Source organism: Aedes albopictus, chromosome 3 (genome assembly GCF_035046485.1).
Source record: "Aedes albopictus strain Foshan chromosome 3, AalbF5, whole genome shotgun sequence".
In the NCBI taxonomy this organism is placed as follows: Eukaryota; Metazoa; Arthropoda; class Insecta; order Diptera; family Culicidae; genus Aedes; species Aedes albopictus.
This window is the reverse complement of record NC_085138.1, coordinates 204,092,150-204,106,579: the sequence shown is the minus strand read 5'-3', so window position 1 is coordinate 204,106,579 and position 14,430 is coordinate 204,092,150. Positions and strand designations below refer to the sequence as shown.

General features: G+C 37.6%; 2 protein-coding genes across 2 annotated transcripts in view; one reads left to right on the top strand and one right to left on the bottom strand.

Annotated features, from left to right (window-relative positions):
• LOC115261525 (DNA-directed RNA polymerase I subunit RPA12) overlaps positions 1-3,062 on the bottom strand; it is a 6,667-nt gene extending 3,605 nt beyond the window's left edge. The window contains exon 1 of the mRNA XM_029863345.2: positions 2,840-3,062. Coding sequence (XP_029719205.1) covers positions 2,840-2,960 — 121 coding nt within the window. The 5' untranslated portion in view covers positions 2,961-3,062. The remainder of the gene's footprint in view (positions 1-2,839) is intronic.
• The window catches only part of LOC109416148 (PHD finger protein 12), a 42,398-nt gene extending 27,968 nt beyond the window's left edge, over positions 1-14,430 (top strand). Inside the window, exons 6-7 of the mRNA XM_062858641.1 lie at positions 13,734-14,020; positions 14,083-14,430. Coding sequence (XP_062714625.1) covers positions 13,734-14,020; positions 14,083-14,290 — 495 coding nt within the window. The 3' untranslated portion in view covers positions 14,291-14,430. The remainder of the gene's footprint in view (positions 1-13,733; positions 14,021-14,082) is intronic.

Here is a 14,430-nt window from a genome sequence, read left to right as displayed (position 1 = left end):
GTGACGATAAGAAAAATGCAAGAGAGATAGAAAGGGAGCGTGAAAAGAAGTATGGAATTCTACACATATTTTTGTTTCCATTTTCGGTAGTCTGAGGGATACGCATTGATTCAGCCGTATATAGGGCTAAAACCTGCATTTAAGCAGCGCTTAGGGCGCATATACGGCTTATTTTCATAAAATGATCTGCTGTAAAGGCGCATTGGAACGCTTATTGGTTGCCTGAGTATATTCATGCTGGTCATCTAACAAAATTATTACCATAATCAAAACATGAGTAATGCGCCCGAAAATGGCACTGACCCATCTTGCCCCGCCCCACCCTAGTATCAGGTCATCTGATTTTAAGGATTAGTAATGAAATAACAACGTTTTAAAATTATTTTTAATTTTTAATGGTGTCTTTATGTGACTGTTGTTGAACCTCGACAATAAAATTTCACCATTTTAAATTAATTATGTCATATAAAAAATGATAAACGTATATCGTTATCATTCGGGGCAAGATGGCCACTTGTGGTAAGGCCTATGTCGCCATCCAAAAATCAATCTAAAGCAGTCTCAAAACTGTTATTGATGCTTAGAGATACTGCAAAACCACAGAACATTGCATTTTCATATTAGTTGAAGCTGTTAAAATTAACTACGACGCAGATGATACCTCAGAAAAACTTTGAAGTTATTTGCTGTTGAACGGTAATTGGTTTCATTAAATATTTTGGCACAGGGATGGAAAATCGTAGCTAAAACCCTCGAGGGTTCGTTACAAGACGTTGAATTACAGTATAGTGCATGAAAAGAGTAGTAATGTATCTGCAGATAAATCGTTTCGAGAGAAACAAGTTTGCTGATAAAATAGACCAAATCATAGAATATTTCCAAAGAAATTTCTATCAATTTTATTTCAAACATTATTATAAAGGATATGTTGGCAAATACCACACCATATGTAGGCAAAGCGTTGATTCGACTTTGGTTTATTGAACGTTGCTTTTAGGGATTAGCACACTAATTGTAAAAATTTAGCTCTGTGACCGTCTTGCCCCGATGGGGTGGCCGTCTTATGCCCCATATGGCAAAAAATCTATGTCGAAAGTAACATTTTTCAAATGAATTTATTTTGCATTCGTAGTCCGAAATAAAATGCTTCTTTGAGTAAATAAGATAGAAAAGACATCAAACAAAGTGGATGATTGTTAAATAGCCATATTCTAATGAATGTGCTCCCAAGGCGCCTAAGCTTAGGGTGGCCATCTTGCCCCACAATTCCCTACACTCTTTGCCCAGACGCCAAATATTTCTGGAGCTCGATTTGAATAGGTCGTATGTGCTTTCGTCGGTATAAAATTCGATCAGTTTATTTTAGTAATAGTAGAAATATGGATGATATTTCAGTGGCTTTTAATGATAAAACCGAAAGCCTGTTTTGTAAGGAATCGCTTGTATGTATTAATTTTGTTAAATTTTAACAGTTTCCGCCATAAGAAGCGAATCCAACTGATCGAATTTTATATCGACGCTCCAGATTTGACCACTTTTGACAGATAAATTTTGGCAGGTTGTTTGGCTCTGTTTGTCCCTATAGGGCACTGCACTGTTTTGATTTTGTATGGGATTTTGACGTTTCTTGGCCTTGTTGTTTACAAAATTTCTGTAAGAGTGAAAGAGAAGGAAATAATTTCATGCACTGCCCTATTCGTTTTTCGAGAGTGACAAATATGTTTGTTTGCCAAGTATTACGCGTTGCAAGAAAAATTTGGAATCTGGGAAAATTCAGAGCGTACAACCTGGAAATTTTCCTGCTAGTCGATCGTAGGAAGCTGTGCTAAAACCAGCATTGATTACATGATTGACAGTTATACGCCTTTTGAAATGTCCCCACTTTTCAATAAAAAAAAAACTGTTGGAATAGAACAATTCATGATCTCCTGTTTTCTATTCCATACAAGAAATCATTTTCTTTACGACCAATTTGGATTTCAATGTCGCCTCATGCATCCATGGAAGCTGGTAGTGGATAGGACTTTTCTGCATGAACAAGCTGCCGTTGAAGGTCTTTGCCAACACTCAAAAATTCACAATGGAACTATGTATTTACAAGCCTTCAATGTTCTCTTGCATATCCCAGCAGCATTTATTCACAAAAATGCACATGGGACAATTTTGCTTCCACCGGCAGTGTAAATCAGATAACATTTTTAATGAAAGGTTTGTTTTTCGCGTACCAAACCATGGGTCTATAGACCGAGTAGCGTCTAACTTGCCAAAATTTATCTGTCAAAAGTGGTCAAATATTTGGCGTCTGGGCAAAGAGTGTACGAGCACCTTACGTCAAGAAATTAAGTGGTTTGAATGTCTCAGGTTTGAATGCTGCGCTGCATGCATCACGGCGTTCACTCGACGTTCTTGATTGCCTCATTGCAAATTTGAAAGATTATTTTTGTTTCTGCAGTCATAATTCAAATGCCAACGGCTGTTTTGGAATTACGGCGAGAGCCGGCCCACGAAGTGACAAAAATGTTGATGATGATATCGATTTTCACGGGTTAGGACCCTACCTCCTGTTAAAATTTCATTCATAAAATCGGCTCGTATGAATCGCTACAATTATTGTACGAGGTGCTGCTACCACTAAGCACAGCACCACACAGCCTGCTAGCAGCGGATAAAAAAAAATAAGTTAAAACCAGCCGAATTGAATGCACGCCGCTGCGCTGCTGTACGACGCCGTTTGTGTTTCGAGTCTTAACACACACCCGCACCCCTATTCTAATACATTTATCACTAACGAGCATCCCACGAATAATTCGCATCGCATTGAAGCAAAACACTGACTTACCGGATTCGTCATAAGCTTTGTGGCAACTGTAGCAGGATACACCACCCGTCATTCGTAGCAACGGCAGTATGGAACCACAATCCGGGCAAAATCCGGGTGTAATCGACGATTTATAGTCCATTTTAGCAGAATACGAAGTTGAGCTGCGGATGTAAACAAAAGTAAAAAACCATGTGCACGATGCACGGTGAACCAAAGTTACACATTTTCGGCAGAATCCCTTGCCACACAAAAAGTTACGCGAAACAATTTTCAAAATTTTAAATATTTTTTTAAATTTATTTTATCTGCTCGGATTGTTCTTGCATGATTCGTTGAGAAATCGTGTTACTTTTTTGCACGGTTTTTCGAATTATAAACCAACAACTTTTTGCACGGTACGCATCCTCCGGGTGTAACAAAAAGAATCGGCTGTAAATAAATATGCTTAAAGGCTTCGTAAACCCAAGAATAGCTGCTACATTTAATGCGAAGAATAATTGATTTTTTGTCTGGATTTGGTCGATTTTGAGTTACTTTCACACATTCCTGCGTAACGAAATTTGAGAGTGTGGGAAGCATACAAAACAAAAACAAAAAATGTACGCGTGGGAAACAAAATTTGAAAGCAGAAGACGTCTGTCAACACTGAAAAACAAGAGAACCCACATTTGAGTATTTTTAAACTCACTTTTGAGTTCTTTTTTGCATCCTGTTTCATTCGCTCTCTTTATTGTTGTCAGAGAGTGAATAGCAAAACAACCCAACTTTGAGAGTTCGATGCGGGAAGCCAAAATTGAGTAAGTGGCACAGTACCGAAAGTTGAGTAATTTTAACTGACGGTTGAGTAAAAAGAACCTTGACTTCAGGTACTTTGGCCGTATACGCCTAAATGCAAACTACCTACCTAAACATCGACTCCAGCAACTCAAAATTGGCTTCCCGCACGCAACCTCGAAGTTGGGTGGGATGAACTCACTTTTGAGTACTTTCGTTTTTCCGTGAACAGAAAGACACACTGAAAAACAAGAGAACTCAAATTTGAGTATTTTTAAACTCACTTTTGAGTTCTTTTTTGCATCCCGTTTCATTTGCTCTCTTTATTGTTGTCAAAAAGTGAAGAGCAAAACAACCCAACTTTGAGAGTTCGATGCGGGAAGCTAAAATTGAGTAAGTGAGATAGTACCGAAAGTTGAGTAATTTTAACTGACGGTTAAAGAACTTCGACGCTAAGTGCTTTGGCCGTATACGCCTGAAATTTAATTTAATATAATTTTTTTGCATTTAATGCAAACTACCCACTTCGACATCGACTCTATCAACTCAAAATTGGCTTCCCACACGCAACCTCGAAGTTGGGTGGAATGAATTTGGGTACTTTCGTTTCTCCGTGCAGAGAGTGTTTAGATGTCATGACAGTAAGGGAAGATTCAAAAATTACGTCCATCGTTTTTCGGGATTTCTAGACCCCCCCTCCCCCCTCTGTCACGCAATTTCCCTATACCCAATACACGTACTGTCACACTTTTCTAGACCCCCCCCTCCCCCAAATGTTGGACGTAATTTTTGAACGTTCCCTAAACACAGAGTGGCCACAGACTCGGGAAATTCGGGAAATGCGGGAAAAAGTCGGGAATTGAAATCCATCGGGAAATATGCGGGAATAAGTCGGGAATTTTGTTTATGATCGGGAATTTTCAAAATGATGTGTAGCGCCTCCACAATGTAAACTTAAACCTAGATTCAACACTTGACTTCCCAAGTAACATTTTGAAGGCCAATTAGACTTGTAGAAGTTTTTAGAACCGTCATAGAACCTTATACCATTTATTTAGGTTTTATGATGGTTCTAAGAACCTCTTCTAGTATATTTGACTTGAACATGTTACTTGGGTTACTTTAAATCCAGATTCTTACACACACACACACACACACACTTAGAATAAATTACAGTATTCGGTGAAAAAAATCACCGAAACTGATCTGTATACAGGCAAACTACAGTATTACGGCGAAATTGAATATTTTACCGAACAGATCGGTGATGGGAATATTTTACCGCACTACTGTAAAATGCGTTTGACAGCCACGCCGGCAGCTTTGAGCATCAGTTCTATTAGAATTTTCGCATCATCTCCAAGCAAGACTCTCTTGTACAGTAGTGGCAGCAAGTGTGGTTCCTGATCAGAAGTTCATGTATTCAACCCCATCATCGACGTTTTTTATGAAAATATTGTTTTTTTTTTATGCTCGCATAAAATCGCCGTAAATTTGTAAAATTTACCGTACGTTCAGTGATATTGAGAATTCATTTGTAAACAAACATACCGAACATTCTGCGATTTTTACGGTAAATTTGTAAAAAGTACCGAACGTTCCGGTAATTTTGACAGATGCATTTTCCTGAGATTCACAGTGCGTTCGGTGGTTTGGAAAATCACCGAACTTTTTACCGTACGTTCAGCTGTTGAGATTACGGTAAAATTTTACCGTAATCCGTCATTTTTTCTAAGTGTGCAGTTTCAGAAGTTTCACGCAGGAATCTCAAAAACCAAATGATGCAGATGAGCTTTGAATTCTCGGTCAATAGAGATTATCCGGGTGACATGTTTTGATTGTCCGGATGCTTGAGTAAATAATTAAAAATAAAGTTTTGAACGATTAAAAAACCTAATCCACAAAACGTGGAAAAAGTGCAAAAAATAATATTGGTAGCCAAATTTTGATTGATTTTATCAATCAATTTTTAGCCTGTTACTTAGTACAAATTTCCTAAATGGAGGAGAACGTGCCTCTGAAGCAGACCTACTGATACATGGTTAATCATAGCTTAATAATGACGTTAACCAATAATCATCAAAATCATGCGAAAAAAACTATTTCGACTGTCTACTGCCAGGAAAAACTAAGCAAACTTATTGTAGCTGAAAACCCCTGGAACTCTGGTTGTTATCAGAAAATTCCTGTCGATGACATTTGGTATGTTGACGAACTTCGAAAAAGATTTTCTGATTGAGACCATGGAGAAATTATTGACCTAATTTTAGAGATTCTATCCAGATTTTTTCTGTAACAGTTCCTTGTTATAGTTAGATTTTTTGCCGAAATACCTGGCTGAGCTTTGAGACAAGTTTCAATTAATGTTTTCATTGAAACTTTAAAATTATTTCTTAATTTGCTAGTGAAGGACTTCCTAAAATTATTGCTTTGCAGGAGTTTTTAACGGTATTTCTATAAATTTCAGAATGAGTTAGTATAGTGGCATTTTATTTTATTTTTCTGAATAATTACTAAAAACATTGAAAATTCATTCGTCGCGTAAGAATTTCTGGTGGATTTTTTATGGAATCATGAATTGATGACAAAATACTGGGAACTCTTAAAATGTTATCTGCGTAACGATTTGTAAAATTACTGGATTAATTTATAAATAAATACGTAGAATCCTTGCAATTCATTACATTAAAACGAAGCAAAATTGCAAGTTGATAACCAGAAGACATAATTCTCTAGATGTTTTTATGAAATCTTTCAATGTATGGCCTGTCTGCTGAAGGAATCCCTGGTGTTATTAATGGAAAACATGAAAAGCTTCTTGCACGAATTCCTTAGGACAGACATATGAACTTTGTTAAAAGAGTTTTTAAACTATTCCTAATGTAAATCTAAAGAATTGCTTTGTGTGCTTCTTGGGGTTCTTCAGGGTTTGCTGACGAAACATTGTTCTGAAATCTTGAATGCCAAAAGAAAAAAGAAACATCTTAAACTGAAATTATTTTAAGCCCATTTCTTGTAAATACATCTCATGATTTTGCGTTACCATGGGTTATTCCAATGGTCTGAATGCTACTCAAAACGAGTACTAGATCTCATTTTAAATCCTAGATTCATTTTCCTATCCTTGAGGAATTCGACTAAAAGTGGACAAATTACTTTTTTTTGTAAAGGTACGCAACAGTTTCCATAAATAAATATTCACGAGTTTCCAAGTGAGTTCTTTAAAAATGGGATTAGAAATTAAGCCCAAAATATCGTTTTTTCTCCTAAAATATCTAAAAAGAGCCTTACAATTTTCATCAGAAATGTCAAAGTTTTGTTTTGCAGGGTTTGAGAGTTTCTCTACAAATTTAGCTAGGAATTGTTTATGAATAGAAAACCTTTGGCAATCCCCAGGTATTTTCAAAATTTGAGAAAAAATCTGCTAAGGAATTCATCGCTAGTGCTCTCATAGCAAAACTCATATTTCCTTTTTCTTTTTTGAAAATTTTTTCACAGGAATTTATGTAAAAACCCGTTTTTTATATATACAAAATATTAAACTATTTGCAATCTAACGTATTTCGGATAATTTTGAATCTGGTGGTTTGTATATAAACCTGATAATGTTAATATAACGTAATTTGATTTTCCTAATGACTATTTGTTTACTTAATTATTGATTATATTTACTGATTTGCCACCAGCATAGTGTGTGAAAACTATCACATACATTTATTCAGTATTTTTTGCAATAATCTTCTTCCAGGAAATATGTTAGCAAATTCCTCGAAGAAATTCACCAGAAAACACTCCCATCATTCTGGCCGTAGGAATCAAAACAGAATTACGTCAAAAATGCCGTCCTTCATACCTTCAGAATTCCTGGGATAGCGCAAAAAACTCCTTTAAGGAATTCATTAAAGAGTAAATATTTCAGCCAGCCAACTAGATTTTTTATTGGAACTTCATCAAGGATTTCTTACAGAGTTTACAAAGATCTTTTGTTAATTCCGAACAAATATTTTCAAGTATAGGTTTACGTTACAGGACATACAGAATTAGAAGCAAATTTCAAGCGTATGTTATGTTACATGTAAATTTCTTTCGATGTTAACGTCTCCAAGATATCGTAAAACTGTCACAGCATCACAATGACAATGTAAATATTTCAGTAAGTTTTACAGATTTTTTTTTTTTTTTTTTTTTCTCCCCTGTTGGGGAAATTAAGCCACTGCGTCCAATAGGCTGAACTTTTGTGGCATGTCCCGTTTTGATATTCGCATCTAGCCAGCTAATTACCATGTGTCAAGTAATCAGCTACTGCCACGACGCGTCGTCTCCCAGTCAGGTGCAATGGAATTAATAAACTCCAAGACCTTCCCAGGTTTTGCAGACCAGATCTCACTGGGTTGCAAGCAACCACTATTTAGAAATCTTTGCCTGCGCGTGTATAAAGCACCACAACTGCAAAGCAGATGTTCCGAGGTTTCACGTTCCGTATTACAGAAACGACAGATATCACTCTGAATATGGCCAATATTTTTCAAGTGATACCTGCTCGGGCAGTGTCCAGTTACTAGGCCAGTGTATGTACATAGAGCTCTCTTGTTGAGCTCTAAGAGCTTTTTGGTTTTATAAGCATTTGGTGTTATAAATCGTTTTGACTGATTGCAATTTTTGACGTCCATCCAATTGGATATCACCCTCTGCTCAGCCCAGCGTTTCAGGTCCATTTTAATTGTACAGTTTGATATACCACAGAATGGTTCTGGACCAGCAAACTGTAAATTGGAACCACTTTTAGCAAGCTCGTCTGCCATTTCATTTCCTTCAATGCCACAGTGACCTGGAACCCAGTATAAGTTTACTGAATTCCCTTGGCACAGCCTGCGCAGTGAAAGAATGCATTCCCAGACAAGCTTTGAAGTACATTTGTAAGCGCACAATGCTTTTAGTGCAGCTTGACTATCTGAGAAAATACAAATATTTGCGTATCTGTATTTTCTCTCAAGGCAGATATTTGCGCATTTCAAAATAGCAAGAATCTCTGCTTGAAACACCGTAGGATAGTGTCCCATCGCCACTGAAATTTGTATCCCAGGGCCGTAGATTCCCGCTCCCGTTTTTATTCCAACTTTTGAGCCATCTGTGAAGAATTTGATTGACCCTTGACGAACAGTGGGACCTCCGACTTCCCAATCTGCACGAGTTGTTTCGTGCAACTTGTAAGGAACATCATGGTTCTCCACAGGTTTCATCCAGTCTTTAATCATTTTCATTACTGGCCTATTTTGGAAGTATTGTGAAATGCTCAGGTGACCTACAAGATCACCTGGCATAAACATTTCAACTCGTTCAAGTCTCAGCAATTCCTTTTCTGCTTCTAATTGCACGTACTCGTGCAAAGGTAGCAGATTGAGAATCGCATCTAAAGCTTTTGATGGAGTGCTTCGCATCGCTCCTGTAACAGCAATGGACGCAAGACGTTGAATTTTCGCAAGCTTTGTTTGTGTGGTAGCCTCTTTCGTTTTTGGCCACCAGACAAACGAAGCATACGTCACTTTTGGGCGGATTATGGCAGTATAAATCCACATTATCATTTTTGGTTTCAAGCCCCACTTCCTGCCAATAGTTTTGGAGCATAACCAGAACGCACTTGTTGCCTTACCGATCACGGACTCAATTTGAGCATTCCAGTTCAGTTTAGCATCCAGTATCAAACCTAAGTATTTGACTCGATCACTAGGATGAATTTGTATCCCTCCAAGCCGAAAAGCTTTTAGGTTGATCTTCCTTCTCCTAGTGAAAGGGACAATTACGACTTTTGACGGGTTGATGCTAAGGCCCTCCTTAATACACCATGAATGTGTATAGTTTAGGGCCCTTTGCATTCTCTCCGAAACAGTTTCGTCATACTTTCCTCTCACTATTATGACTATATCGTCTGCAAAGCCCACAACTTCGAAACCTTTTTCCTTCAAGCTTCTTAGAAGATCGTCTACAACTAAGGACCACAATAGTGGTGAGAGGACTCCTCCTTGAGGGCAACCTTTCGTTGCCCTTACTGTTATAGAAGAACTTCCCAGCTCAGAGGTGATTTCTCTTTTTGCAAGCACAGTATAAATCCAATGTATGATACATTGGTCGAAGTTTTTGTTCTCCATGGCACGCTTCATAGATGAATAGGAGGCATTATCAAATGCTCCTTCTATGTCTAAAAAGGCGCATAGAGCTATTTCTTTTGCTGAAAACGTTTTTTCCACTTTTGTTACTAGCGAATGAAGTGCTGTAACCGTTGACTTACCAGATTGATAAGCAAACTGGAAGTCAGATAGGGGATGGTCTTTTATGTAAGAAGAATTGATAAAATCCTTCAAAACCTTTTCCATAGTCTTCAACAAAACTGAAGAAAGACTAATTGGCCTGTATGCTTTGGGATGCGTCTTGTCTCGCTTCCCCTTTTTTGGTATAAAGATAACTTTTACAAGTCTCCATTTTGATGGAACGTAATTCAATCTTAAACTAGCCTTGAACATCTCAATTAGTGATGGTACCAACACCGCTTCTCCATTTTGAATCAGTGCTGGAAATATTCCATCAACTCCTGCAGATTTAAAAGGCTGAAAAGATCTAATTGCATTTTCCACTCTGGCCTTCGTGAAGATTTCATCAGCTAAATCTGAGGTGGTGTTTATTGTCCTAGTTGACTCCGAAGAGTTTATACTAGGACATCCTTCACCTTCCAGAGATATAGTATCATTGGAATCCACACTTAGAACCGAACCCGGAAAATGGGTTTCCATCATCAAATCCAAAGTTTCACGAGGAGTTTTGGTAAAAGCTCCATCGTCGCGCTTCAGGTTTCCCAATTCATTTGAATGATCTTTTGCGAGCGTTCTCTGTAGTCTTGCAACTACAGGAGTGCTGTTTATGTTTTCACATGTCAGCATCCAAGACTTTCTTTTAGATTTTCGTATTTCGTTGTTGTACTCAGTCAGGGCTTTCCTGTACTGAGTCCAATCTCCTGTTTGTTTCGCTCTATTGAACATTTTACGAGAAAATTTTCTAAGGCGATCCAGTTTAAAGTTCCACCATGGCACGTCTCTAGTAGAAGACGATTGTATGGTGGGACAACTTCCGTTAAAGGAATTGATGATACTTTCATTTACCCTTTGAGAAAATGATTCCAACTTTTGGGTTGAATCAATAGGTTCTCCCATTGTAAATGAATGCGTATTCAACAATTCTACATATTGATCCCAGTTTGTCCTCCTGGGATTTCTAAATGCGGTTCTAGAGTAATCTCCACCACTCCAATTGAAGATTATGTGTTTATGATCAGATAGAGAAATCTCATCTGACACGTGCCAGTTTGTGATCCTGTCAAAGATTGCAGCATTGCACAGTGTTAGATCCAAGACCTCTTGTCTGATTACATTTGAGAAAGTAGGTTTATCACCATTATTGCAAATGTCTATATTGTTGGAAGACAGATACTCTAATAGTGACTCACCTCGACTGTTAATATCCGTACTACCCCAAACCGTGTGATGCGCATTGGCGTCACAGCCAATGATAAACGATTTGTTGTTTTCTTTACAGAATTGAACAAATGATGCGATCTCAGGAGGAGGTACCTCAGGAACATCACCAGGAAAGTAAGCTGAAGCCACAGCGATCTCAGTTTTACCTCTAGTGGTTGGTACCTCTACCATGACCGCAACAATGTCCTTTCTGATAAACTCTGTAATAGGATAGCATTTTAACGTTTTGCGTACTAAGACAGCGGTTCTGGGAGAATCTTGTTGCTCATCATAAAATAGTTTACTATTTTGTGTCAGAACACCAAGAATCTTTCGTTTGTTGGACCACGGCTCTTGAATAAGCGCCACTTCCAGTCCTTCTTTTTTAAACCTTCGACTCAACACAGCAGAAGCACCTTTTGCGTGATGAAGGTTTACCTGTACGAACTTAATTCCTGCCATAAAAAAAAAAAAAAAAAATTCATTTACCCACTTTTATTAAGTCTCGGAATTGAGACGTAAGAAAAGTGGCCGATTATCCCGGAGACAAATAAGGTCCACTGCGTCATTGCTCCGTTTAACACAGTAAGGGCAACATACTGTGGAGGGTGCCCTGGTACTCCACAGGCTCCGTTCACGGTTAAGTTTTTATTAGACCCCCCTAACCATTCATTCCTAGGCACGGTACGCTTAACACCATGAATTAGGGGTCGCTTGTTTGGTGGACTTTTACCACCGGATTAGGCAATCCGTAGTGATATTCTTAGCCAGTTGAGGTAACTGCTACCGCCACTACACGGCTATCTAGGCTGATCGGGAATAGAAATTAATATTGATGATCAACTTCTTTAGAGCCCGAACAGCCGGTAAGTTTTACAGATCCTCTTAGAAGCTTGGATTCTTGGATGTTTTGCATGCTTCACAAGCATAAAAAGAAAAGTCGGGAAATTTCAAAATCAATGCGGGAAAAAGTCGGGAAAAATGCGGGAATTTCAATTTTGATTTTGTGTGGCCACCCTGTAAACAGTAAACAAGGGCGATAACGAAGCAATGAGGTACAGATACAGGTGGCGCAGATAAACATTGCAAACCACTGGTTGTCTCTTTTGTTCTCCCGCTGATCAAATGCAACTCAATTAGTGACGTCACCTTCAACCTATTCAAAAGAAGACATGTTGTTATATAACATATCAAAAAATTAGGGGAGTGTTATTTTTGTAACTCAAGTGAAAAATACTTGAAAAATGCCTATTTTTTCTAGAAAATCATCAATATCTTTTAAACGGAATAACGCAGCAACATTCTCAGCGCACGAAAATGCGCGTTTTTAGAAGCTCTAAAAGTGGTTCTTAGGAGACTAGGACGAAAAATTTGAAACAAAAAAGATAAAGCAATAAAACGATTTGTTCTAGCGTCACCCTATGAAAACTATGGGAAAATGCTCCAAATTTGGTCAAAACAGTTTAAACGCTTTATCTTTTTTGTTTCAAATTTCTCATCAGAGTTGTCTGAGAACCATTTTTAGAGCTTTAAAAAACGCACATTAGGCAAATAGGCACTTTTCAAGTATTTTTCACTTGAGTTACAAAAATAACACCCCTCTAATTTTTTGATATGTGTTATAACAAAGAAAAGACGAAATTTTTGAATGCGGGCAAAAGATATTTTTTATGTTTGCCCCAACCCGCCATAAACCCTTTTTAAAAACTATGATTTTTAAAGAAAAACGCCTGTAACTTTTGAACCAAAAGAGATAACGACCATCTCAGCGCACGAAACGGCGCGTCTTCAAGTGCTCTACAAGTGATTCTTTGGCGTCTTTGATGAAAAATCGGAACTGAAAAAGTTAACGCCAGAAAACCGGTTTTTCTTGAACCACCCTAAGCTTATTCAGAAAAATACCTCTAGATCGGTCAATTTTAAAGGTACATAAAAAGTGTCTTCAGCAAACTTGCTCAAAATTGATAGATCTACAACTTTCCCGATGAATGTATATAATTATTCTTGCAAATAAAAAAGCTTGGTTCTCAATTTCTTTGAAAACATGGACCACCCTAATTTTCATGTATGTTGAAAAGAGTGCCTTATTTTTAGGAACAACTTTGTAAAAGACCATATTAATCTAGAAAATCATTTAAAGTCGCTGAATGCATCTTTCCTCGTAAATCTGTATCGTTGACCATTGTGCATTGCATTAATGCATTAAAATGATTGCATCAAAAAAATTTGCATTAAAAACATTATCACGAAAACGTAACTTCCCAATGCTAAGCAATATTCACAGGGTGGCGGTAATGAGAAAATGTCAAACTGGAGAAAAAAAAACAAATTTAAATGCCAGCGCGAGATTTGTTGGAACTTGACCTGCGGCGCCTGATCCTGATGTAGATTCCGTAATTTGTTGTATGGCTTTCAATGTCCTTCAAAGCGTAACGAGGCTTATCAAAATCCATGATGTTCAATGTTTAGCTCCCATATTTTCAACAGACCGATTTACTTCTCACTATCTAGCTCAAAGTTCAAAAAACTTTATTCTTTAGAAAAATTTTCCGCGAGGAAAATCACATTGTAATAATTTCGTTCTTATTCCCTGCACCTATTACAGCTACTATTAATCACTCTTTGTTTTAAAGGTTACTAAAATGTTCGAGTTATTGAACTATTCGGAATTTGGAACTGTGGTAAATGGACAGCTCTTTACGTGTGATTTTACTGACCATTCGGTTGAAGTTAAATCGGGATTACCTGCAGATGGCGGTCATCATCATCATTCTACTAAGAAGTCCAAAAAAGACGACCATGATGACAGTAACAAAGATAAGAAATTGGACAAACAGAAAGTCCGACAGGATGTGTTGTCCCTCATGGACAAATCTCGTCACTGTCAACGAGAGAAGTACGATTTCCTCTCTTCCACAAGGTATTGATGTTGGTTCATTTGCTGCTACCTTTTTGAGGGTTTTAACGAATTCTGTATTTCAGCATGGCGGATATAACGCACACTGGATGCGATTGTGTCTCCGAAAATCCGAAAATTTCTGGCTGGGAAGGAACTGCTATCCTTTATCAAGGTGCGGTCATTAAGTTTGGATGTCTAACGTTTGTTTTCACTATCACTAACTACGATAACAATACTGATGAATTCGACGATACAGAGTCATCGGACGAAGACGAAGAAGCGGAAAAGTAATTTGCGTGTTTGAGCTATGAATTAAGCTGACATTAAAATAGTTCACTGTGAAACTATTATATTGATGTAATACTTCTGCTATGTGTCTGTATCATCATAAATTTAAAAATATGTTCTACAATAAAAGTTCATTCTCGTAA